Source organism: Aplysia californica, unplaced genomic scaffold (assembly GCF_000002075.1).
Source record: "Aplysia californica isolate F4 #8 unplaced genomic scaffold, AplCal3.0 scaffold00002, whole genome shotgun sequence".
In the NCBI taxonomy this organism is placed as follows: Eukaryota; Metazoa; Mollusca; class Gastropoda; order Aplysiida; family Aplysiidae; genus Aplysia; species Aplysia californica.
In genome coordinates, this window is record NW_004797272.1 from 4,537,264 (window position 1) to 4,561,029 (window position 23,766).

The 23,766-nt window shown below is 37.1% G+C and overlaps 1 protein-coding gene across 1 annotated transcript in view; it reads right to left on the minus strand.

Moving 5' to 3' along the window:
• LOC118477191 overlaps positions 1-23,766 on the minus strand; it is a 95,539-nt gene that overhangs the window by 41,044 nt on the left and 30,729 nt on the right. Inside the window, exons 31-53 of the mRNA XM_035972102.1 lie at positions 23,566-23,665; positions 22,933-23,041; positions 21,995-22,164; positions 21,111-21,208; positions 20,245-20,400; positions 18,980-19,148; positions 17,850-18,040; positions 17,085-17,303; positions 15,853-15,967; positions 15,144-15,376; positions 13,168-13,260; positions 12,128-12,508; positions 10,892-10,968; positions 10,073-10,136; positions 9,243-9,458; positions 7,477-7,576; positions 6,872-6,974; positions 5,856-6,013; positions 5,289-5,383; positions 4,935-5,093; positions 3,790-3,872; positions 2,010-2,107; positions 414-607 (exon numbers count right to left, since the gene is read on the minus strand). Coding sequence (XP_035827995.1) covers positions 414-607; positions 2,010-2,107; positions 3,790-3,872; positions 4,935-5,093; positions 5,289-5,383; positions 5,856-6,013; positions 6,872-6,974; positions 7,477-7,576; positions 9,243-9,458; positions 10,073-10,136; positions 10,892-10,968; positions 12,128-12,508; positions 13,168-13,260; positions 15,144-15,376; positions 15,853-15,967; positions 17,085-17,303; positions 17,850-18,040; positions 18,980-19,148; positions 20,245-20,400; positions 21,111-21,208; positions 21,995-22,164; positions 22,933-23,041; positions 23,566-23,665 — 3,381 coding nt within the window. The remainder of the gene's footprint in view (positions 1-413; positions 608-2,009; positions 2,108-3,789; positions 3,873-4,934; positions 5,094-5,288; positions 5,384-5,855; positions 6,014-6,871; positions 6,975-7,476; positions 7,577-9,242; positions 9,459-10,072; positions 10,137-10,891; positions 10,969-12,127; positions 12,509-13,167; positions 13,261-15,143; positions 15,377-15,852; positions 15,968-17,084; positions 17,304-17,849; positions 18,041-18,979; positions 19,149-20,244; positions 20,401-21,110; positions 21,209-21,994; positions 22,165-22,932; positions 23,042-23,565; positions 23,666-23,766) is intronic.

Below are 23,766 nucleotides of genomic sequence, written 5' to 3' on the forward strand. Positions count from 1 at the left end.
TATTGTCTTAAAACTTGTTCAATTGTCTTGCATTTGGCAAAAACAGCAACAATCTATTTTGAATAGAAGTTGAGACATTTGCTATTGAATGAGGTGGGGGGTTGCCTGGTGTGAAAGGGAAAAATTAGGGAGAAAATGTCAGCCAAAGTTTGGTGACTCACAAAGCTTGAGTGTCTTTAAAAACTGGAAATCTTTATTATTTGTGCCTTTTATCAAAATTTTTCAGTAATATCCAAACAGAAATTTGTTTTTTAAAGGACACAAAAGCTGTTGAGCCAAAAAAAGAAAATTTGAAGAAAATTGCCCAATGCCCAGAAAAACGCAGGTTTCTTTGATTTCATTGTCTTGACGAGCCCCTGATTTCACCATGCTGTCTCACAAATACAATGGCATAGAACCTTTAACAACATTACCGTGATTTCCTTGAAGTGGCAAGTGAGTTGTTCCGAGTTCAGGAAGTTTTCACCAAAAATGAGGATTTCATTGGGACATGTGGAATTCTTGCTATCACATATTTGGATTTCCGGGGTGTTTGTTAATTTTGGCGGTGAGGTCAGGTCAATGTCGCATGCTGTTCCACCAAAGCCAGCATCACATATACAGACTCCTGTAAGAATGCAAAACATCAAAACATGAGATCTTTATTTCTTCTTTTGAAAAGCAGCATTTGACCTTCAATCTTAATCACCATGTTAAGTTCACTTACATTCTCTTTTCTGAACTTTAAAAGTAAAATGTAAACAAATAATAGGTGAAAAATCTGCATCTCTAAATGTGGAAAGCAATTTTTTGTCATCAAGCTAAATCACTATGTCATGTTCATTTACACTCCCTTTCCTGAACTGTAAAAACTAAATGTAAACAGTGAATTATTTCAATGGGAAATGGATTCCCCAAAAACCCTAACTTATCCTACCCAGTTTAATTGACTGCGCCTTTCAGTCACTATCACTATCATTTGTACATTAACTTGCATCGTTGAGGGAAGCAGCACAGAAGATGTCGAAAATTTTCTCCATTTGCCTCATTGAGGAGATCTCTCGTTGACAAACCCAGTTCATTCAGTACACAGAGCTAATTTTGACTTTGTAAAGCATGATCAATAAAAAAGATTGTCATAGGAGATTTTTTTTCTTTTATCCGCTGGATATGACAATAAAAGACTGGTGGGTACACTTACAGTAAAAATGGTACATAGCAGACATCTACGTACCGCTATGACAGAAGTTCCAGTCACATAAATTCCTGATTCCTTTTTTCTACACACGCATGCCAATAAAAAAGCAACCTCCCCTTACCATTTCTCTTCTTGCCCATGAAAACACTTGATACAAATTTACTCTTTACATATATATATACACTGAAACTCACCTTTGGAACACTTGATACAAATTTACTCTTTACATATATATATATATACACTGAAACTCACCTTTGGAACACTTGATACAAATTTACTCTTTACATATATATATACACTGAAACTCACCTTTGGAACACTTGATACAAATTTACTCTTTACATATATATATATATATATATACACACCGAAGCTCACCTTTGGAACAATTGATACAAATTTACTCTTTACATATATATATATATATACACCGAAGCTCACCTTTGGAACAATTGATACAAATTTACTCTTTACATATATATATATATATACACACCGAAGCTCACCTTTGGAACACTTGATACAAATTTACTCTTTACATATATATATACACTGAAACTCACCTTTGGAACACTTGATACAAATTTACTCTTTACATATATATATATATATACACACCGAAGCTCACCTTTGGAACAATTGATACAAATTTACTCTTTACATATATATATATATATATACACACCGAAGCTCACCTTTGGAACAATTGATACAAATTTACTCTTTACACATATATATATATATACACACCGAAGCTCACCTTTGGAACACTTGATACAAATTTACTCTTTACATATATATATATATATATATACACACCGAAGCTCACCTTTGGAACAATTTCCATTGTTATTGCAATCAGCAGGGCAAAGGGAGTCAAACACAACAGGGTTGATAACAACTCCACTTTCAATGGTCACCCAATAACTGCAAAAGCAAAACAAAATAATTCAGAATAAATACAGAGCATGCTTTGGACACAGACAATGAAACCCACGAGGAACAAGCTACAGGCAGACAATTGCAAGGCACAGAAGGTACAAACCACAGTGAAAATTGTGCAACACAGACAGCCACCCATTGTTGAGGAGTAAAGTGGTTGTCTAAGACTGGTGGATGTCTTGGACAGAGTCATTATAATATTTAAAAAATGCAAGGGGAGAGGTGAGAAGTGGTCATTTGTACAAGTGATTGTTTTAGGAAGGAGGCCAGTTCGACTAAATGATTCATCCCTCAGAGCATCAGATCCCCGAAATAGATGAGTACACCATAGAACCACAGTAGTCATTTCTTTATAATCACAGTAATATCAACTATACTTTCGGGCGGAAAACTTTGGAAGAGAAACATGGGACTAGTAGGATAAGGTAAGATAAGATAATAAACTTAAGATAAAATAGCATGATACTTTATTGTCTCAATGGTAAAAAACAAGAGTTGATATACATAGAGTTTAAATTATAAATTACTTTAAAAAAAATTCAATTATGAAGAGAAAAATTAATCTGACAAAAACAAAACATATCACACCTGATGCATCTCTCAAACTGCTTCCAGAAATTACAGACCTTGAAAGTTATACTGATAAATTCGAATGATTTCCCACTGGGACAATAAAGTGACATCTTATCATAATTTATTATATTATTATGTAGGCCTATACATAAAAAAATTGACACACACCAATACAGGTTATATTCATTTCAACAGCAGCCTTAAAATTGTCACAGATTGTAGGAAACTTCTTTTGTATCTTTCTTTATTGGTTCTCAGTGGTATGTATTTGCCACTGCGTGACCTGAAATGAGCTTTAACTGCAGAATGAGGGCACTTCTTTTCCTAACTTTTTTTTCTGGGGTGCATCAACATCTAAAAGCCCCGCACAAAAATGTTTTCAGATGGTGCAACACTGTGATGATTGCACAAAGAAGCCGGTCAACATTTCATACTGATTTGACCCCCCCATAAGAGCACTCTGACCCCAAGGATCAGCAGTCTTAAACTACTGAAAATTCTGTTATTGGGTAAGGCAGAGGCTGTTCTTAAAGCCCTCAAAAAAAGTTTCGATGGGTTAAAGTTACAGTACTAGCCACAGAAAATTATGTTGATAAAAAGCATGAAGTTAAAATAAACAGCCCCTTGTAGGCTCAATGTGTGATAATTAAAATAAAAGTTTGTTTTAGTAAGGTTTTACGACGCTTGCAACTGCACAATGTCATATGAGCGCCAAGGAGAGGATGTCAACAGAGAAGTCCAAACGGGGAATCAGGCTTACTCTGTTCACCTCTCTAGCCTCAACAGCACAAAGTCTGCTTCGACTATCGAGGTACCCTGGAAATGGCAGTTTACAAGAGAGTGACAAACATAAAAAAGAAGTAGAGGAAAAATGACGATAGTAAGGTCAAGGAAAGAAAAAGCAGCAGTTCTCTCTATGTTGTTCCGGCACAGTATGAGCATGACATTGCTAAATCATCCCATTTACAATTCTGCTGCGCATAAGAACATGTTAATATCCCCCCTTTGGGAAATAAAATTTTGACTTTGAACATTTATTTCATCTAAAATTTCAGTCTCTCAAAACCAAAATTTTGGGTTGCTGCTTCCCTTACCTTATGTTCACTTGGACATGAGTAAGGCAACGCATATTCAGATTTTCTACTGCAGATGCAGCAAACTCAGTGCTGTCCAATATCTGAAAATACAATAATTACAGTTGAAAAAGAAAATGAATCATAGACAAAAAAAATAATAGGTTCAGAGTTGCTGTTTAGCGTGAATATACAGCATTCTCATTAGTACAGACTCCCGTATGAAGGATAGGGCCTGGTTTCCCTGAAAAGACTGTTCTTGACGCTTTCAAAAAGGTTTTTCTAGGAGTGTAGGTTAAAGTTGCAGAATTTGCTACAGGCAAATATGTTAATAAAAAAATCTAAGCTAAAATAAACAGCTTCGTGTAAGTAAAAGACCTGATTTTTCCCCCTCAATTCTGTCTCAAAATACATACGTTCCAAAACCATGATCAAGCAATTGACAAAACACTGATTTTGATGCAGGGCCTGAATACGGAGAGTTGTTTTGAAACATTTTATTGTTAAAGAAGAATTGACGAAATGGATATTTGTGAGCTGAATACAAAGCATTTCAACTTGTCACATTAAGTACCCACATTTAATTTAAGAAACAAAGTTTTCTTTCAAAATACTGCATTGGTGTGCAAATGTACTCGAAATACACACACACAAAAAATAAACAAATGGGAAAACAATAGTATTTTGGTATGAAAAAACCCCAAAACCACACATGCATGCACGCACATATGTACAAACACATATGTGCAATAAAGCATCAAAATTTAGCGGAACATATGTATTCAAAACACATACACAAACACACAAAAATTCCTTTATCCTCTTTGTACTCTTAGCACACCAGTTTAGTTTTAGTAAGAGTTTTACAGCACTTTCACCACAATAAGGTCATATAAGTGCAGAAGAATTGAGGTATTAGAAGAGAGTTATAAAAACAAAAAAGAAAGAGAGATCAGGACGATAGATGTTTGGTGGGAAAGAAGGAGCAAACCACAGAGCACCCGCCAACCACCCACTTGCACATCATGAGTTCTACTTCTTTAAATGCCTTGTTGTAGGTATATAAATCAAAACGAGGATACAAACAAAAGAACAAAGACATCTACTATTTGACAAAGCCATTCTAGCAAAATTCTTCATTTAAGTGTTCATAACTCATTTCTTACCTGAATGTCTTCCACACATCCTTTCAAGACGAACTCTAGGTTTAAGTCTCTGACAGCACCAAGGCATGCTTGTGCAGAAATGCTGGCTTGAATATACTTCTCACAGAACTCTGTGGCTGTTGTCAGATTAAACCCACTGGGAGTTGGCCATGATGGAGGCTGTCATAAGAAAAAAATTCACGGTGAAGTTTTGATGGTCTTCAGAATTTGAACCGGTAAATTCCTCTTATATGTCCCCATGAAACGAAAAGAGCATTTGAACGTTATTTGATTAAGATTGCAGATTCCAAATATTTATGAGAACCATATATGCACTGTCCCACTGGCACATCATAAATTAGACATGCCACTCACCTTGGGGATGTAAGCAGTGTCATATTCAAACTCTAACTGGAAGCCACATGGCGGTCGAATCGCCCCTGTCTTCAATGACATTGTTATGTCAGTTCCTGAAGACAAAAAGCAGCAAAATTAGTCCTCTAGACAATTATAGTGCAATGCCTACTTGAGAAATTAAGACTGAAAGTTATGCTTTATTTCATCTACATTTAAAATAGGAAAATAACATACTTGAGATGGTCTGAAACCTAAAATAAATGTAATTGTTTTAACAGATGCAGAAAAAGAGACTATGTGTGAGGTATGCTGATAAAATAAATTTTAGACTTTAGCCCAAGGACACAGACAGACAGATGAAACTTACAGTTTAGGCTTGAACAATTTATTATATGAAATGATAAAAGACATGTTTAACTTGAAGGAAATGGCACCAGTTTAAAATCTGTAGATTTGAGGTGTCTATTTTCGGCAGGCATCTTCATTCATGGATTGCCAGCACACTTCCTTCACATATACTTTTAAAATCATAATAAACATGTATGTATTATGCAAAGTATCACAATCAGTTTCAGCCATTCTCACCTCCAGAGATAACCCTGAGACCTTCCTGACAACTTGAAACGTGACTGACTCCACAATCTGTACCACTAACAACTCCACAGGAACAGAAGGTCTGAGTAGATCCAACAGCAAAGTCTTGACCACAGAAGCCACTATAAATGGAATCTTTTTGCTCCACTCTATATAAAAAAACATGGAAATAATAATATTCAACGTCAAAACTATTAGGTATTTGACAATTTGACGCATCAAATATAAACATTTGGAAAAGTATTCAAAATACCAAGGAGAATTCAGTTCTGGTACTAAAAAACTTTACTGTACCCAGCTTTCCTAAAAGCAGCTGACAGTAAATCAACATTTATAAATTACAGAAAGCTATTATTCATGCACTTAAGCAATTTTTCAAACTCAAATTCATCATTTCCACTGGAACCTAGAGAACAATCCAAGTAAACTTGGTAAATCATCCTCATTGCCACACTCAGCATCCATACACAATCTGTCTCTACATTTATACTGATTTACTAGTGTGAGTAGGTCAGTTCGCAACTCTTCTGCAAACTAAGGGTATGAGATATACCAAAGCATTAAGAGTTCTGATACAATATGCAATATATTGAGAGACATTTTTTGTGGGATCTCCTCTCACCAGGTCAATAACTGAACAGAATTGTTATCCTTTGGAAATTGTAGAGTACAAATACTTAACAAAATTGTTCTGCTCTTGTCCCTACTTATTATGAAAGTTTTTAGCTGTCCTGTCTTTAAAGAACCAAGGGTATTCATGTTTCTTGTCTGTTTGATTGTGTAAAGAGAAGCACCTTGACACAATAATAGAAATATTGGTCAGGGAAAAAGTAGGACATACAGACAGAAACAACAAAGTAAAAGTACAGAAGTATCTATGATGTATTTTAGTAAAATCCCAACAAATTAAGCATACAAATTAAGCTGTCTTTAAAACTGCTAAAAACCTTTGGTAAAAATAATTACTCAGTGTTGGTAGAGGGCCCTACTTTATCAATACTGATTACCTCCAGCTAAGAGAAAAGTCGTCCACCCTTGAGCCATCAACAAGGACTCCTGTGCTGGAGGTCAGGTCATTCTTCTTGTCACCATCATAAGTGCCACATAATCCTAGCAGATGGGAAGATGGTTAAAAAGAATGATGAAATGCAAACAAGTAAGCTTTGAAGACTATACAATAAAAAACAAAATCAAACTAATTTTAGTCTTAGTTACCACCTATAGCATTGTAGCTCACTTGAGTCTTTCACGGACTCAGAGAACCCGCAGATGAGCCTGCTCATAAAATTTTCTGTCATCTATCTTTCTCATGGCCCAGCCAACAAAAACTGCAAACAACTACTTTTTTCCCTCTTACTCTCACTATTGATAACCCCTTATACATTTATCGAAAACAACTTAAAATGACATTGTGGCAAGAGCCAAAAGATACAAGCAACACAGCGGCTGGGAAAATAGCCATACCAAGATAAAATCTTGAAGCACTGGTTCAGTTGAAAGACAACAATTTGAGTTAACTTATCCCAGGCTTCAAGGACATAATAATTAAATCATTTTGTAAAGTTCCTTGATAACAATTTATCGGAAGAAAGTTCGAATGCACTGCACTCACCTTCAGTGTTCCCGAAATCAAAAGATGAAGCTTGAATAACCACATTGATGTATTTGCTATCCACAACAACAACAACTTTTGTGTTCGAGGGTAAGAATATCTGTGGGAAGCAATTCGAATGTTAGATAGTATTTCGCAACAGATTTGGCAACATTTTTATTCTGTAAGTAACTGGGTATCTGAGTAGGCCCATGGATATGTAAGTTGCACATTTCTATGTGGGTTGGACCTGGCTTTGTAGGTTGGACATAGTTATATGGGCTGGCTTTGTGGGTTGGAACACAGTTATGTGGATAGGCTCTGTGAATTGGACATGGATATGCGGGCTAGCTTTGTGGGTTAAAACATAGTTATGTGGTTTGGAACATACCTATTAGGGCTGGCTTTATGAGTTGGACATGAATTTGTGGACTGGCTTTGTGGTTTGGAACAAGCTTATGTTGGTTGGCTTTGTGAATTTGGATATGACTTTGTGGGTTGGACATGGCTTTGAGGGTTAGACATGGCTTTTTGGGTTGGCTTTTGGGTTGGCTTTGTGGGTTGGCTTTGACGGTTAGACATGGCTTTGTGGGTTGGCTTTGTGGGTTGGCTTTGTGGGTTGGCTTTGTGGGTTGGCTTTGTGGGTTGACTTTGTGGGTTGGCTTTGTGGGTTGGCTTTGTGGGTTGGCTTTGACGGTTAGATATGGCTATGTGGGTTGGCTTTGACGGTTAGATATTGCTATGTGGGTTGGCTTTGTGGGTTGGCTTTGACGGTTAGATATGGCTATGTGGGTTGGCTTTGTGGGTTGGCTTTGTGGGTTGGCTCTGTGGGTTGTATGTGGCTATGTGGACTAGCTTTGTTGGTCGGCTTTGTTCAAAACATGTATAGTAAAGTATAATAGATAATAATAGATAGCATTTGTATAGCGCAAATCCCCGCTCAACAGCAGGCTCTATGCGCTTCACAATTTATACTATTACCCCAGCAGACCTGAGAGCATTCTGAAACAAGGTCAACTTCCTAAAAAGCATACAGTGCAAGCAGCCATTTATAGGCGCTAAAACACTAACATACTGACAAGATCTTTCGCTGGCTATGGCCGGGTACCCATTTCCACCTGGGAGAAGTGAGGAAAATTTGTGTAAAGTGCCTTTCTCAAGGACACAACGTCGGCCCCGCTGCTCGAACCCCCGACCCCACAACCTCACGATTACGAGTGTGGTAGCCTTACCGCTAGGCCACCAACACCACAGTTTTAACAGTTTTACATACTGAGCAAGACAAAATCTTAACGAGATGTGTGTAAGGGAATTTGGAAGCTTAGAAAATATTCTATAATGCCTTTAACTTGTAAATGGAAGGACAGATTTGCAGACAAAACTGCACATTCACTAAAATGTGAGGCGTCGCAGAAAAAAATCAGTCAGATGTCGCTAGTCCTGAAGTTGAGATATTGCTGATCCAATATTTTATTTATTTATGTGATATGAAACATAAATAACATCTGAAATATGTTTAATAATTAACATTAAAAACATCATAAGTTCCCTACAGCATTTTGATAATCAGAAAAGGCACAAAAGGTATTCATGGTGCTGAAAATAATATTTATTACAGTCTATGAGACTTTTCAAGAAAAGACAGAAATCAGAAATACCTAGACTGGCAAAATGTTTAAAGACATGGTGTCTTTAAATAATGACAAAACTAAAGTTTCAATTTGCCACAAATGCAGTTGAAGTAGTCTCACTGGGGTTCAATAAGAGCATACAAAGCAGCGAGTTACCTCATACTTCTTGCCGTCATTGTACTGAACTATTGAAAGACCTGAGGTCATCTGTCCTCGGAGGTACAGGCCAACATCAAGTGGACTTTCTTTCCCGTTCTGGTCTTTCTCACGGCCACATCTGTCCACTCTGATGGTATCGTCTCCAGCACGTACCACTACAGCGCAGTTGCAAGACGCACGATTTTTGTTGCACTTACGGAAATACGAGCGAACCTTTTGGGAAAATAAAAATAAAACACTAGTATTAGAAAACAGTGGATACAGAAGAAAATTTATCCAACATATGAACATTCCAAGGTTACAAACAAAGTGTGTAAGTGGTACTTATATATATTGATATATTGGGCGAGGTTGTATAAATCTCTATTTAAAATATACAAAAAGATAAAACATGGCATGCGAATAGCTCAGTTGCAATCATGCTTGACCTCATTGTGGATGGTCCTGGGTCAAATCCTGAGTAAGGCATTTATGAACTTAAAGAGTATATGGGGAGTTTTCAAGACTTCACACTCACTTGACAGGGTCATATGAAATATGGACATTGATTCCACCTCTTGAACGATTACAAAGTTGATTGAAGGAATCAACCTATACCATACCCAAAATATTTCTACACTAATACAAAATTTGACAAAGTGTTAACTGTACATAACCTGTATCACATATTTACAAAATGGCTTCATCGATAGACTAAGGGACCAACATTCACATTCAACAATTCTTAGTATTTTTTTAGCACTTGTCACACAAAGAGGTCACAAACCTGAAGGAAGTCAACTTATTTTCAGAAGTTTCTCTGACCTCATTAAAAAAAAATTTCTCACCTCATATGGAAGAGTAGTGTGCCTGTAAAGAATGAATTCTCCAACATTGAAGTTGTTGTAGTACCTGTAAAAGATATTAAAGGTTAAGTTAATATTCAAGACAAGAAGGAAATGTAATCACCTGGGTAAAAATATTTTATTATTGTCAGAAACACGACATAGTTTTATCAACAATGCTAAAAAAGAATAGAGAAAATGTAGTTTATAATGATTTTAGGAGCAAAATAATTTTTGTTGTTGTTATAATTGTTGTATTATACATTCTTCAGAGTGAAATTCATAACTTCTATACAGTTTAGTTTAGTAATTTAATTCAAAATGTATGCAACAGTTTTAATGTTATGTTTTTTTAAAAACACATGTGTGCAAGCACATGCATGTATACATGTATGCATGAAGTGTGAGCTTGTATGTACACACATTCGTCTCTCAATATCTGCAAGTAACCGTTTTATCTTGTTTTTGTATTCGATTCCTTTGACTTTATTCATCATTCTTCGAGGGGAGGAGGAAGGACCACAGCTTTCACTGCTGAGCTATACAGTAAAGAGTATAATTTAAGCTTACTGTCATAGGTCCTAAAGCATATCTTACTTTCCATAAAATAAGAGACAAAAAAGTTACAGGTTACTTGATATACTTTTGGGGGCTCAACTCTCCATGAGAAGGTGAGGGCACCTGACTTGTGCTTGAAACTTTTCCCAAAGACACAACACAAACTCCCAGCCACTCATGATCACAAGTTAAAACAGCTTTATCACAGTATAACTGACGCCGATATCCTAGCTGTACAATGTATAAACTAATAGGCCTGCCTACCTTCCATCAAATGTAGTCATGTGAGGATCATTGATGGACTGACATACTGCAACCTGGTCAGAATCAATGACTTTCACCTTTTGAGAAAACCAGAAAAAAGATGTTAGGCATCATGAATGACGAAGTATACATTCCTTCTGTGTCAAAGTATTAGACTAACAGTGACTAGTATGGGTATAAAGTCTGATTACAATTTTCTTTTTCAATCAAAGGCTCTGCTGACAACTACTTTTGTTTTTGTTTTTTGTTTTTGTAAAGTGTTTTACGACGCTCGCAACTGCATAGGTCATATGAGCGCGCGGGACACTCCTAATATTTTCAGTTGGTAGGAAATTTTGAATTTTGCCCGGGTGGCAGCCGAAGCCTACTCTTATCGATTTTAGACCACCAAGGGATCTTTAACGTGCGCAACTTGCACACGGGCCCTCCGAGATTTTTCGCCCTTGTCCGAGAAGGCTAGGTGTAGATCTTTCCTACCAGAAGATCAGGGGTGTGGCAGAAAGACAGCAGTAAGGAGGAGCCAAGGAGTAGCAGTAGAAAGGCTGCAGAAACAGTCAGGAGCCCAGAGGAGGGGGCAAAGGAGGTGAGGGGGTGGGGGCAGAAAGTGGAAATGAAAGCAGGCAACAGAACATTGCTAGAGAGCAGGAAAGGAGGTGAAAGGAGACAATTTTAGAGAAGAAAATTTTTCGGTCGCTACCCGGATTCGAACCCGGGACCTTTGAATGAGAGGCCAACACCTTAACCTCTAGGCCACGAGAGCCCCAACTACTTTTGGCTAGCTGGTTCTTTTGGTTAGATGCCCACTACTGTTGATTAGAGTACAGTATTTACTCATGGCACAAGATGAAAATTATAATGTGCATCAGTGACGCTCTGTTTCACATGTTTTACTACATATACTACAAACTCGGATGATTTGGACATTGGAAATTATTTACATTTTTCTTCTGTCAAGTTGATCCACACAGGGACAGCATCTTTGCTTAGTTAGAAGAAGTTAATTTAACCTATAACCTCCTGACATCGACTTGGCCGCTTTCAAGCAGCATCAGTTATGAACACCTCAAAAGTATTCATGTCTTTATCCTACTCGGGTAAAAGTTTTACTATTTGAAATTTAAGTAAAGTCCTTGCCCCAAAGTAAATTGAAAGTATCCAACATACATGAATAACGAAGCTGCCAACAAGTACGACTACTTTTCAAGTACAAAAATTGCCCTAGCAAAAATTGCTTACAGTGAATGTCTGCAGGGACACTGTAATTGTGTGACTGAGCACTGCAGTGACATTGACGCTCCGTTCCTGATCACCATCTGTCTTTCCGTCCACCACAGCCCTGACAAGAACTGACAGAGCAGTCTGCCAGTTCTCGTTAGTGAGCACTACACCACATGACACGGCAGAGTTGTCCAAAAGTCCCCAGAAAACTAGTTGGGGAACTGTCTCATTGGTGACAGGACAGACGATATCATCTTTAGAGTGTTGGACCTCAAAGCCTATGAAAATGCTGCAGGAAACATTCGTGTCGACATCACAGAATACAGCTGGTGGGAAAGTAGAGGTCACCCTGATGGCTTTGTCTTCTCCTTCTTGAATTTCTACAGATGGATTCACGATCTGCCAAAAGAAAATAATAAAAAGGCAAATTTTTTCAAAAATTGAGAATTTAAGAGCATTGGAGTCACAATAAGGAAAAATGCACATCAGCTATCAATTGCATACAGTCTCAGTAAAAAGGGAAGGCTAAAAAAAAAACCCCCCAACAAAAACCCCACACAATTTTCTGGCACATAGAGAGCAAATTTTTTTGCAATTCAAGTTTAGTCCGATGGCCCTAAACAGCTTACCACAATTTTGTCCCCTTTCATTTCTTTTTGGATTTCTTAGAGAAAAGAAAGGTAAATACTTCAAGTCAGAGATATCCCAGGCTTTGCTGAAGCTGCCCATTTCTATGAAAATCACAAGTGCAGGCTTGCCAAATTTCTAAAAACCCAATAAGGGACACCAAACCTTTTAACATCAGATTACCTACCGAAGAGCAAAATTACATCAAATGGGATTGGTCTTGGGGTAGTATATGTGATAGGGCTCTCAAAATCCCAACAGGCGAATTCAGGACAATCCCGGGAAATTCGGGACAGCTGGCAAGCCTGCAAGTGCTTTCTCATTGACATGTGAATTAATCATGTACAAGAGGGAAACAAAAAAAACCCTACTGTAAAATTCAAATGACAGTGGACTACATAAAAAAACAACAACCAAAAGCAATAGCTTACCTTGATCTCAAGCACAAAATCCTCACTTTTGATCAAGGGACTCCTTGTCTCGTTGCATCTGGTGGTTATGCAGGCAACCAACCCACAATACACCTACACCAGGAAAAGTCAGAAAAATTATTATGGTAACTACATTTTTGAGTGAAAGGTTGCACCTACTTTTGTAAGTGCAAATTTCAATAAAAAATGTACGCATAATAGTACCTGCAGATGTACATGCATTTGTCCTTCTAAAAGTGAACATGTATGTCCACAAGCATGTTTAGTTTTAGTAAGAGTTTTAAGACATTTACGGTGCTTGCAACACAATAAGATAATATAATTGCCGAAGAATAGAGGTGTTACAAGAGAGTAACAAACACAAAAAAGGAAAGAGGAGAGATAAGGACTATAGTTGTTTGATAAAAAAGACGGAGCAAACCACATCAAAGCACCTGCCAACCACCCACATGCATGCATGTACGTGCACATGTGTTAATACATGTGTGAGTAAGAGCACTCGTGTTTCTGTGTGTACGTCTGTTTGTTTGTTTGAGTTGAGAAGGTTTGAACAGAGATACTGTTGTATCTTTGCAAGAGGAAAAGAGCAGCTTCTTCTCATCACTTGTCTTTTCCAAAAGTATTTTCTCATGAATGTCAAATACAGTAAAAAGAAATCAGCCAAATTGTTCAGAAAGATTACTCCAGTATCAAACTGGTGTGCTTTAGCAAAAAAGAACTACAGTATAACACGGATAGGTTGAACACAGAAGACTCGGAATCACGCATCCGTCAAACTGGGCCTGTGGTCCCATTTTTCTTTCTTCTCTATCTTTGTAAGATATCTCTCGAACTACGGATCCCTCGAACTACGGAAGCCAGTCCTGATGAATTTGAGCTATCCGTGTTATACTGTATCTTCTTACATGAACTTTGTACATTAGGCAGGAAGGATCAGAGAGATGCTTTTCATTGATATCTGGAGAGCTGAAAACAGTACATAATGTCGTGACCTAAGTGTGCTGATGTCACTCTCAAAGACAATTGATTCTTTTGAGCCTAACTCGTTCAAGCGAAAAGAAAATAGAAGTAACAGAAATGTGGTTTCCTTGGAGACAGCTGAACATTTCTTGGAAGGAAAAGAAATCAAATGAGGCAGTACTTGAAGAAGCCCACATGGGCCACTGCTGGTAAAAAAAAGTCAGGAAAAAACAAATGCAGTTTCTGGGACACTTGAATAGACAAAAGGCCTTGAAAACTTAGCTATCACTGGCATAATTGAAGGTAAATGGGGCAGAGGCAGACCCAGAGCAACCTACTGGGAGAGCCTAAACAGATAGGTGATGAGGAAAGATCAGGATAAAGTAGCTTTTTTGAGAGCATCCGAGCAAAGGAAGTAAGGGAGAACCATGATCGCTGATGTCTGTCACAGATCTGGCACTTGATGATGAGATACTTTTGGTTTCCTTTTCAGAAATCGTATTTGAAAATCAAAAAGTTACCAATAGAATATTCTTATAAGTATCACAAATCTAACTTGCCAATTGGTTATTATGGCATATGTAGTTCATCTGTGCCAAATTAAGTTTTAAGCTAATTTATAAAACTTATAGTATTCAAGGAAGGAGTTTCATACTCAGCTCATATCAGTCGATGACAGTCATACACAGCCATATCTGACTGTTTCAAGGAACCATAAAAGACTTAAAAGGAAGAGAGTCTAATTTGCATGTTCTGTATTGCAATTCCACTTCAAGTTGCTTCAAGGCTCCTTCAGACAATATTTCGTAAAATGCTTAACCTACTTACTTTCATAAAGAGCAATGAATATAATTATGTCACTGCGTCTCTGTAGAAGCTGGAGAATGTAACTCATTATTCACAGGGAAAAAAAGCTGATAATTCAAGGCAGACACATTGTAAAACTTGCAAAATATACTGAAACAAACATTTTGTAAGCTTCTTACATGTCATCTGTATTTTTTTTTTGGCCTCACCTTCTTTCCATAAGCCAGTCCAGTGAAGTTGACATGAGAAATTTCTGCGCTAGTGACATTACGTTCTATTTCTTCCTCTGCAATGAATTCATCTTCTTGATACCACTGAGCAAACACTGTCAAAGTGGTGTCATTATCAGTGAAACCAGACCAGTCACACCCCAAGTAGAACATTGAGGTATTGAAGTCAAAGCGTGTTTCTATTTCTGGTAGTGCATCCAGCCTGGGATATTCTGAAGTTTCCAGAAGAAAGAGAGAGAAGTAAGTTTTCATTCGAAGAGGAAATGACCACAAGCTGAGTATAAGACAGTTAAATCAAATTAATACTGTTGTCTTATTAAGTCAATATAAAGAGAACAAAAACATAAATACGAAATAAAACTTCAATACAGAAACAAGGGAAAAAACAAAAACAAGGGATAGGTAAGGCACAAAGTCCCAGAATTTAGAAGGTAAACATAATTATTTCAATCAATCTCAATACTGACTGGTCATTATAAAGTCAAGCTTAATTCAAATGATTCAGAAAAAAAAATTGACATTAATACGTTGCACTGGTTCATGTCAAGGACTTCAGGGATTATTTTACCCTTGAAGATATTGAAGCAATCTTGTTTACTTCTCAGATACTAATTTTTGCAACAAATTGTAAATGTGAATGGTAAGAAAAATCATATTAAAAACTTAAGGGATAAATAAATGAAATTACCATTTCTGTCCGTCCAGTGAGACAAACTCTTCTGTGGGTCACACACCAGGTCTACATCATCAGAGTTGATTTCGTTGACTCGATAGCATTCGTTGTCAATGAAACAGTATTTTGGCTGTTGAGATATTTAAACAGACTGCAGAATCTATACAAGACTTGATTCAGTGGAAAAAAGTTACGTAGGCACAAGACAACATTAAATAGTTTATAAGCTGGGATTCTATTTTCAACCTGAGCCAGAATCTAAGCAATAATTTTTGTAAGTTTCTAGCAATGGGCTGACTAGCCTGATAAACATTGTTAACTCAATCCAATAATTTACCTGCACAAAAAAACCCCAAGATCTCTCATAGCAACTGGAGAGCAGGCATGGCCCAGAACTTAATTTTTAAAAAGTTCTTTAATGTCAATGATTTTATGCCCCCATTGACACAATTTAGACCACTTTGATCCTGTCTGTCAGGGCCAATGCAGGCAGAAAGAGATACAACATCACAGCATAAAGACCGAGATACTCAATCAAAAGTCTCCTCACACGGAAATTGAACTCAGGTCTTCTGTATGCGGGGGCCAAGTGCTTAATTGTGACACAACAGGCATCAGTGCAGAGCTGATTCAACAACAAAAAAAGAAGTTCCAGAATACTTAAGCCCTGTCTACATTCATGTCAATGAAAAGGTCCATATTCAACGAACAGCTCAACTCTAAGACTGGTTTTCCTCAAAAGAGAAGTCAACTTCAAGATTGAAAAGTGACTCTTAATTTTTTTCAATTCCTCCCTTATATGTAATATAGGCTAACTATATTTTATCCCTTTTTGAGAGTGAGAAGACAGTGAAAGTAATTGTGTTGCTTTATACCTATTGCTTTTTTTATGGACACAGCTTGAAATTTCAATCCCTCTTTAAGAAAAGCACACAGAAATTACAAATGTGGTCCTCAGTCTACATAAGGTCTAAGAAATTAGTTGAGGACATCAAATCAATGGTTCATTGTAAGACTCTGTCACACAACACTTTTTGCGAAAACCATTTTTTTAACATGTAATTGAAAACAGCATCGTGGGACACACTGTGTAAAAAGAGAAGCTCTCTACAATTACTGGTTAAGTAGCTGCTTCATACAAAAAGGTAATAAATCAATGAATCAGCTTTTTACTTCTCCTGAACAATTTTCAAAATAGCGTATGGCAGAGTCTTACAATAAGCAGGTGGAATGTATATTACACGTACCTCAAGTACACATCTTTTGTCGTCACATGAGCTAAAACATTCTGAGTTATAGACTTGACGCACTATGGTTTGGCTGACAACACCCAGAGAGTTCTCGACTTTGACAGTGAAACTCCCAATAAAAGGAAGTCTGCATTCAATCCTTTCGTAAGTAGTGAAAGATGCTTGCACCAAGTACGTCCCATTTTCTCTCTCGGAGTAAGAAATTCCATCAAAGTACTGAAACAAAAAGAAAACAAAAATAACTGGTTAGACAATGAAATATGTGAAATTTGCAGCTCACAGGAGAATAAAAAAGTAATTAAAAAAATATTCAAGCCTAATGCGAAGGGAAATCCAGCGCTTAATAGTATTCAGACCTGTGAACTTTGAAACCTCTATGTTCACACTGTACAACTTCTACATTGTCACAAGTTAAAACATAAAATCTCAAGTAGTGACATATAATGAAAATGATGCTTTGTGTTGCTGGCAGTTAGGGCCTTGTTTATTGAGGAACAGTTTACAACGCGCATAGAGAAATTGATGGGGTGTGGAAATCTTTTTGTTGTGTACCAATTTTGTTATAGGCCTTCACCTGTTTTAAATAAACAGAACATGACTTGTAAAAGAACGATTTTAAAGACCTGAAAATCTGTTTGCCATGTGCACGCTTCATTATGTACTTCTTCACTATGCGCATGCTAAACTGTATCCCCTTTTAATATCTATAGCTCAAACTTCATACAAGAAGAACTTCTAACATTGACATGGGCTCAAACTCACATCAATTTGTTGGAATATGCAAATCAGGCTGTTTGAGTTGACGAAAGGTCCTCCAATAAGAATAATTTCCGAGCAGTCTTCATCTTTGACGTCACATGAAACCGAGGGCAACAGCACAGCCAGGTCTGGAGCAACTGTCAGATCCACAGAGCAATCTACTCCTCCATAGTCCTTTTCACAAACACACAAACCTGCAACATTGATACAATTAGGCGAATTATACATGCTTTGTCAGTATATGCTGCCATGAAGTACATTAAAAAAATAATTTTTTCATTTCCCAACAAAAAAAATGAGACCTGCAGGACAACTGGATTTTCTTCATTTTAGCCGGGTTTGGGTTTAGAGATGTCGCTCAAATATAATTTTTTTTAATGTAGGGATTTTCTTTTCTTTTTACTGCTATTTTCAGATGAACTGTATTTAATTTAAGCAGACTCCACTGAAATAATCTTGAATGGCCACATGCCCGACTTCTATGAAATATATGAGAAGGAATGTGAATCAGTGCTTCTGTATGTGCACATGTGTGCATTGCACGGATAAGTGTATGGGAGCTTTTAAATGAGTACACAGGTTGGTGAAAATATACATCCCATTGTTTGCATTGTTTTTAACAGGCTACTTTGTAGGGAATCTAACTACGAGAACTTAAAGAAGCAAACAAATAATACTGTCCAAAAAAAGATATTGCTTTATTCTGCCATCAAAAAGTTTCAGTCTGAAACCAGAAGGACTAATAAAACTGAAGAGTGAGAAATGTATCTTTACACTGTCATTTCTGTCAATAGAAATTTTCTGGTATTTTATTTCCTATTAAAAAAAAAGAAGTTTCATACTTACAACCCGTGGAAATGTCTCTGTTTGTTGTTTTTACAACACACTTAACCAAAAATGCCAACAACTAAAACCCATAACAATTCTTTGGTATTCAAAAGCATGTGTTCCTGTTAATGACATGATATTTAAATCTCCCCAGTATTTTATTTTGTACATAATAACTGCACTCTTGAGAGATAGAATAAATCATAAATGTCATCTCTTTCCATTCTTGAAGTAGACTAGAGGAAATTCTCACTCTACAGGATTTCTAAAAAATTACTATACATAATACAAACGATACTACATACCATTAGTACACTTTCCATTGCCATTACAATCTTCTGGGCACAAAAGATTGAGAAATTCTGTGTCTGGTTTCATATCAATCCAGAACTCGACAGTACGTGAGATGCTGCTAAGACACTGTTCCAAAAGGCTTGTCAGTGCTTGAATGGCATACACAGTGTCATCCATTATCTGCAAAAATATGTTTAAAAATACTAGTACCTGGTAATTCACTTTTTTCAAACTGCATCTTTGAGTGAATCTTGAATGAATGTTATTTCAGTGAATCTCCTTTTTGTACACTGAATGTGCAAATATCATAAGAATGCTTTCAGTTTAGTTGGTATCATGCTTCCCTAAGAAGCGAGTGACTCATTTTTATCCCCAAATGGGCATTCCTGAACTTAAATCGGAGGGGGGGGGGAGGGGGTGTTGTCCATGGTGTTAATCCGCTTGGCTTGGTTCTGCTGAATAAAGACATTAATTTGGAGGTCTGGGCGCTTCCTCAACATTCTGAATAGAAGGAGGTATTAAATCCATAATATAATATGATACTGAGAACAGTCCTGCTCTTACTGCCACCTGTACAAGACAATCATCTGAACAAATGGCTACTTCTTATTCCTTTCCTTTGGTATTTTTTACATTGCAATAACACTGTGTGACACAGCCACTTTTCTCTTTGATAATGGATGGCCGACTTACAGACAGTTTCTACCGTATTATGCTGATATTTGCAGAGATGAGTGGCTAAACAGATGGGCCAACGCAGAAACAGGAAAATCTCTCTTCAGGTACATGGTCAAACCCAAACTCAAAGACCTTTCGAGCCTCTTAGGCAGAGCCACCAATCAGACATTGGTCTTCAGAGCCCGCACATGGCACATACACACACCAACAAGCACATTAACAGAATTAACCCCAAGGGGGAACCCCATTGCAGACACTGTGACTACCACAAGGAGACTGTTGAACATCTTCTCCTTCACTGCCCAAACCTGGCAGTTCTTCTACGCAGACTCCTACACACACCTACAGACTTATAACGCCTGCTCTACTCTGGCGTTGACCAGATGACAAGGACATGTGATTTCTTGAGGGAGGCATTGCACTGCCAAGAGTGAAATGCTCGCAGCTAAACGGGTTTGAAAACAACAACATGCTGTTATTTTTAAAGGTTATACTATTCAAAGCATATTTAATAAAAGAAAATAAAAACACTTGATTTCAATATATCAAAACAACACTTGGAAGGTTTTACCAAAGAACAATCAAGGAAGAGCTGTACCTGAATGTCACTGACACATCCTCTCACTGTTCTGTTGAAGTCAACGCTGAATTTGTTGGCACACTTGAAACCAATTTCAGACTTCATCAAAAACTTCACGCAGAAATCTGTTGCATTTTCCTCTTCCCATCCAGATGGTGTTGGCCATGAGAAGTTCTGGAGACAAGGAAATATAAACTTTCAGTAGTTTGGTCATAGCAAGGAGTTACCCTAATCTTATAAGAAATATTACAACCGTATTTCTCTTTCAATTGCCATGGCACTGTGAAATGTAATTTCAAAGGCTTTATTAATCCTGAAAAATCGAATTTCTGTTGGAGCCAAACCAGTGGCAGAAGACCAGACAGGTATACAATGTTTTACCAGACTAATTCCTCGATTACCAGCTTGGCCACTAAAAACTGTTGAACATTAATTGTCAGTCAGATATTTTATTTATTGTGTTAGGTCAAATACAGTCAGACATCGCTCAATTCACCATCTAATTCCCGCCCACCCTGAAAAAAGTGCATGTGTGTGTATGTGCGTGAGTGTGTGTGTGTGTGTGCGTGTGTGTGTGTGTGTGGGTATGTGTGCGTTTGTGAGTGTGTGTTTTGAAGTTTTGAGAAATCATTTTAGAATAAACCAACTTCATGTTTTGGTGAGTACTTGGTAGATGGGAACTTAAAATGATATATAAGCCTGAAGCACAAAAAGTTTCAGTTCCTATGACTCAATTGTTCATTTTGTGAGACAAATTTACCCTGAAACATAAACCTCTGTCCATCTCTGTTCACGTCAGGCGTAGATAAAGTGGCGTGAAGTTAATCTATTTCGTGGGTTCACAAACTATAGATACAACTCAAAATAAGTTTCCCGATACTTACTCCAGAAACATAGTCTTCTTCATACTCAAACTGTTCCAGATTATTGCAGCCTGATGACTGAACACTGCTGTTCAGCAAAGAGCTTGTAACATCCACACCTGACAACAAAGGAATATGCATTACATTTAAGACAGTTCTTACTCTCTCTGTTCTATTCTATATAGGCTATCTGAACCATCAAATCTGATTCAAACGAATGCATACAGCTAATCTAAGTTGACAAAAGTGAAAATTATTATGCTAAACGCTAAAAGCCTCATGAATTTTAAGAGCTTAACTGAGTTCCCAGACAGAGTCTAGGCCTACTTATTGGAAGTTGTGAAAGTAGCAGAATAAAATAATATTAATAATAATAATAATAACATTTGTATTGCGCATATACCTGTTCATCAGCAAAATTTAGGCATTTTACAATTTATACTATTACCCTAGCAGACCCTAAAAACTTGAAAACATTCTTAGCTTCCTGGGAAGCATAAAGAGCAAGCAGCCAGTAAAGTGCTCAAACAATATCAAACGGACAAGATATTTCATTGTCTAAATTGGGATACCCATTAATACATACATACGAAATAAACAGTAGACCTTCCTGGACATTTTTAAAGACCATTCTAAAGAGCTTGTTATACACTGAACAAATTGCCAGTGTACATCTTTCAAAAGCTAGCTTGAATAGACGACTATCACTAATGATTTATCATACAGCTAGGAAGCAACATGCAAGTACAACTTGTTCAGAATCTACAAAATATGCAATAATAAAGGAATAACTGCTAAATGTTAATTTTTCATTAATTCAAAGGTCTCAAACAAATGAGTAACTTTTAAAAAGGTGATATAAGGCTTTTATCACTTCTTAACATCCTCTTTCACTTTTATCTCACCTTGCCCATTCTTATTTGGGTTATCCCCTGATGGCAAACATCTGGACACTCCGAGATCAGGAATGCAGCTAGTGCCATTCACTGAACACTGACAAACAATGCTAAGATTCCTTAAGGGGGCGTCAGATTCAGCACAGACACCCCTGTAGTGGGACTGGGATGCGTTCACTCTGAAATGGAAATTTAGTTGTACAGAAATCTAGTACATAAAAAAAAAATCTTAATATAAGTACTAGAAATGTAAAAATATTGACAATGACGAAAAGGCTAAACAGGCAAGCATAAAAGGCATGGAATCAAGGGAAATATAACCAAAATAAAGAACTATCCCATTGAGTCATGCAGTTATCATCATCATCATCATTGCCTTTCTCCCCCTGCATCAGGGTATAGACCACGAACAAACCCTTTCCACCTTTCCTTATCCTGGGCTAGCTTTTTGATATTATTCCATGTCTTCCCACTTTTCCGTACATCCTTCTCAGTGACTTTTCTCCAGGTTCCATTCAGTTATACTTGACCATAAAAAAAAATAAATTTTTTGACTTATGATGACTATTCACTTCAATCAAATATGACACTGTGGAACTTACTGAGTACTTGCCCCTTACAATTTGTGACAATTTAATGATCCTCTTGAAAAAAAATCAATTGAGAGAGGATTTACAACTTGTGGATGGAGGCTGTCTGACACTTTCTCCATCTCTTTCTTAAATACATGTGAAATTACAGGACAAATTTCCATCTCTTTCTTAAATACAACATGAAATTATAGGACAGCCTCTGTGCATCAGATGAGAGCCAACAAAAAGTATGGAATCCGCTCTTCTTCCTTGTTACTTCCTCCACCTGTCAAAAATTCCTGAAATATCTTTAATCTTTATTGATCTCCTTTAAAAATTAAATTGAAAATTGAAAAGAGTTAATAGGGCAATTACCTCCAGCTGAGTGAGAAGGAATTAGGCTGTCGTTCATCTCCTGGGTAGATACTGCCAGACGGTAAAGTAAGGTCATCATCACTTTCTTTGTTGTAGGTGCCACACAAGCCTGAAACAGATGAGAAGTTATGAGTGATGTTCTATGTAGCCTATTAAACTAGCCTCCTGTCTTAAACGGTACTTAGAAGATTTAAGGCTGGACATGCAGGTGCCTTACACAATATCACACAGGCAAGTGCAGAGTATAGCAATTTTTTAAAATGTAGAGAGCAATACCAAGAAATATTTGTAGTGAAAATGTAAAGCATTAAAAAATGTAACAGTATTTTTTCCATAAAATTCATACAAGACTGTTCACTAATAATCTAGCAAATAGAAAAGGCTTGCATGTAAAAATACATAAATTACACACTCAAGTTGCCAATACAGAGAATTTTGCACCCTCAATATACTTAGATGAATTTGATTTTTAAAAATAAATACTGCTCCTGAATAATTGTGGACAACTTTCCCAAGACCGTAAAAAATCTGACAGTTATTTGACAATTAGCATTATCTTGAGGATAAAATAATACCCTGAATCAGAGAAACTCCACATTATTCTTTCCTGTTGGCTAGAACAAACTGGCTCACCTCTGGAGCTATTGAAGTCAGCAGCAGATGGCTGTATCCAGACATTGAGGAAGTCGCTAGCCACGTTCACTTTTACTTCAGTGCCAGTAGGTAATATCACCTGGACAGATGAAAAAGTGAAAGTCAAAGTATGTGAACATAGACAGGAGAGGAAAAAGGAGGAGGGGAAGGGGGATTTGGGGAGGAGCCGGGATAAAGACC